The sequence below is a fragment of the Propithecus coquereli genome, unplaced genomic scaffold, assembly GCF_000956105.1.
Source record: "Propithecus coquereli isolate 6110/MARCELLA unplaced genomic scaffold, Pcoq_1.0 Scaffold266, whole genome shotgun sequence".
Taxonomy (NCBI): Eukaryota; Metazoa; Chordata; class Mammalia; order Primates; family Indriidae; genus Propithecus; species Propithecus coquereli.
In genome coordinates this window covers 250,537-253,067 of record NW_012148241.1, presented here as the reverse complement: position 1 = coordinate 253,067, position 2,531 = coordinate 250,537, and the positions used below count along the sequence as shown (strand labels likewise).

At 31.4% G+C, this 2,531-nt stretch overlaps 1 protein-coding gene across 1 annotated transcript in view; it reads left to right on the top strand.

Moving 5' to 3' along the window:
* Nucleotides 1-2,531, top strand: part of LOC105812823 (roundabout homolog 2-like) — a 742,657-nt gene that overhangs the window by 728,360 nt on the left and 11,766 nt on the right. The window contains exon 24 of the mRNA XM_012647378.1: nucleotides 990-1,172. Coding sequence (XP_012502832.1) covers nucleotides 990-1,172 — 183 coding nt within the window. The remainder of the gene's footprint in view (nucleotides 1-989; nucleotides 1,173-2,531) is intronic.

The window sequence follows — 2,531 nt, the reverse complement described above, 5'->3', positions numbered from 1 at the left end:
TCCAACAAAATTTAGGATAAGCAATACTCAGTAGCTTATGGTGTCATGAATTAATGATGTGTAAACTTAAATATTGTAATATTAATTTTAGTAAGCAGCAGGTTAAGTTTCCAATGTGCTTTTGACTAAGAGAAATTATAAAATTGTGAATGACTTGTTAGAAAATTAAGAATTAAGATTATTTCTCAGTATCTTCACAATTTATAACTCTCTACAGATAAAGCTGAAATTCTTTTTCTCTATTGCTAAGTTGCACTTTGCAGAAAAATCTATATTAATGCTGATGATATTCTTCATAAAGTTTATTTTTAAGATAAATGTTAGCACTGAAAAAGCTGGAGTTCTTAAAATGATTAAAAAGCAAAGAAAGCATTAATGAGCACTGACATTAGTAGAACTTTTGTGAAATACATTTTTCTTATGTCCTAAATTAATTGCTTTGATAGTTTTTTGTTTATGAATTTTTGTTGTTATTTCATGAGTACTTAAGTGTTTATTTTAAAATCTTGATATAATTCTAGCCCTTCTATAATATACAGGTATAGTTTTTATTCAGATTACCATTGGAGTCTTAATTAAATTCAAAATATATTCACACTATTTCTTCAACTGAATCTTTGATAAGTTTAAATACACTATAATTTGTTTCAATGAAAGTGTTTATTTTTGAATTATAGCAACTTAAAATATAGGTAATTCCTTTTTGGAAAATGATCATGTAATAATTTAAACAGTTTAAGAAGTGAACAATATGGAACATGTTTTGTTCATGTGCTGCAAACAAATACAGGTTTTAAATGAGCTTCATTTTTCTGCACTAAGAATGTTTAAAGCATGGACGATACTTGCATTTGGCTAAAGAAGTCATGTTGAAACGTCAAGGAAGAGGTGATGAGTTGAGACAGCCTACTTTTTCATTAGTATAGTGTGTGCAAGCAAATGAGATATCCAGTATATACGACTCATTGGACAACTACATTTGTTTTTAGGTTCAATGGTAAATGGATGGGGCTCTGCATCTGATGAGGATCGTAACTTTTCTAGTCATAGATCTAGTGTAGGTAGCTCCTCAGATGGCTCCATCTTTGCCAACGGCAGTTTTGCACAAGCACTGGTGGCAGCAGCAGATAAAGCTGGTTTTAGGCTGGATGGAACCAGCCTTACAAGAACAGGTTGGTAGATTCAAAATCAACACTCTTTGCATGAGGGAATCTTGTCCTTTGGACACTGAACTTTTTCTCTTCTGTTCTTTCTTCTTGGTGAGTCTAACTACATAGAGCTTTCTGTAACATGCATGAACACAGTTTGAATGCTGCACTAGCAAAACTCTCTTCTGATGCTAGTTTTGCAGAGCCAGGAATAGACTCCTATTCACCACCTTCTATCTTTTATTTCCTTTTTTCTTCATGGCTCTGCTGATTAATTGGAATATGCTTCCTTTTTATATTACAGCAAAGCAGCAACTAAGATTGCCATTAAATATTCAATAACTCATACTTTGCAAAATCCTCACATAATCAATAATGTACCCAGCGATTAAAATTATTCAGCTTTAATTTCCATTACTTTTCTTTGCCCCATCTCCTTCTACAAATGCGTTTTCTGGGATGGCTTCCTCAGCATGGGGTGAATCGGTCTAAGGCTGTCGGTCTAACAGTTCAAATGGCTGATGATCTTATTAATTGTTTGTCTATTAAGATTTTAATGCAATAATTTATTACTTGTTTTAAAGGATGCTAATTAAAGATACACCCACTGCATTTGCAAGTTTAGTGAAATGATGACTACGTGTGTATTGCTCTTTAGGGTAATTTAATTTTGATTTCTGAGAGTGATAAGTAATAATATCAAAAGACCAATTATGTCATTTTTCATGTGCTGTTCATTCCACAGAAAAGAAAAGTGAGATTAACTCTAATAATAGTTCAGTAATTTATAATCATTTGTTTTGCTGAAACAAAGTAACTTTAGCATAATGCATGCTCTTATATTTTTGTGTGTGCCTCTTAACTGCACATATAGGAAGATTCTAATATATGAATTAAACTTAGCTACCTTGCAAAACAATCAGTGCATTTTTGAAATCTTAATAGTGTTCAACTAGTAAACAAAAATGATTTTGACCCTTCACTAAACTCTCAGGTTATAAAAATGAGTCTTGGAAGTTCTCTGAATTATACCATCAATATTTTTTTTGAGCATTTATTAAGTATCTTCAAAAGAAATAAAAAAGATTTTTCTAAGCATTGCAGAGGTTTATTTTTCATATAGCATCCAAACTAAAATATGTTGTAATATAACTGTTATTTGAATTTTCTTGCTTTATAAGGCATACGTTGGAAACTTTATGTTGCCTGAGTGCTTTCTGCGGCATTAGCTGTAAGCAGAGCAGTGAGAAATTGCAAAGAAACTAATAAATTAGAAGGCATAAGTGCATTTCTTGCATGTATGCTAATAGCTAATAAAGCATTAAGCCATATCATGTCACATTGACTTAAGAAATCATAACTACATACAATAATTTTGCATGA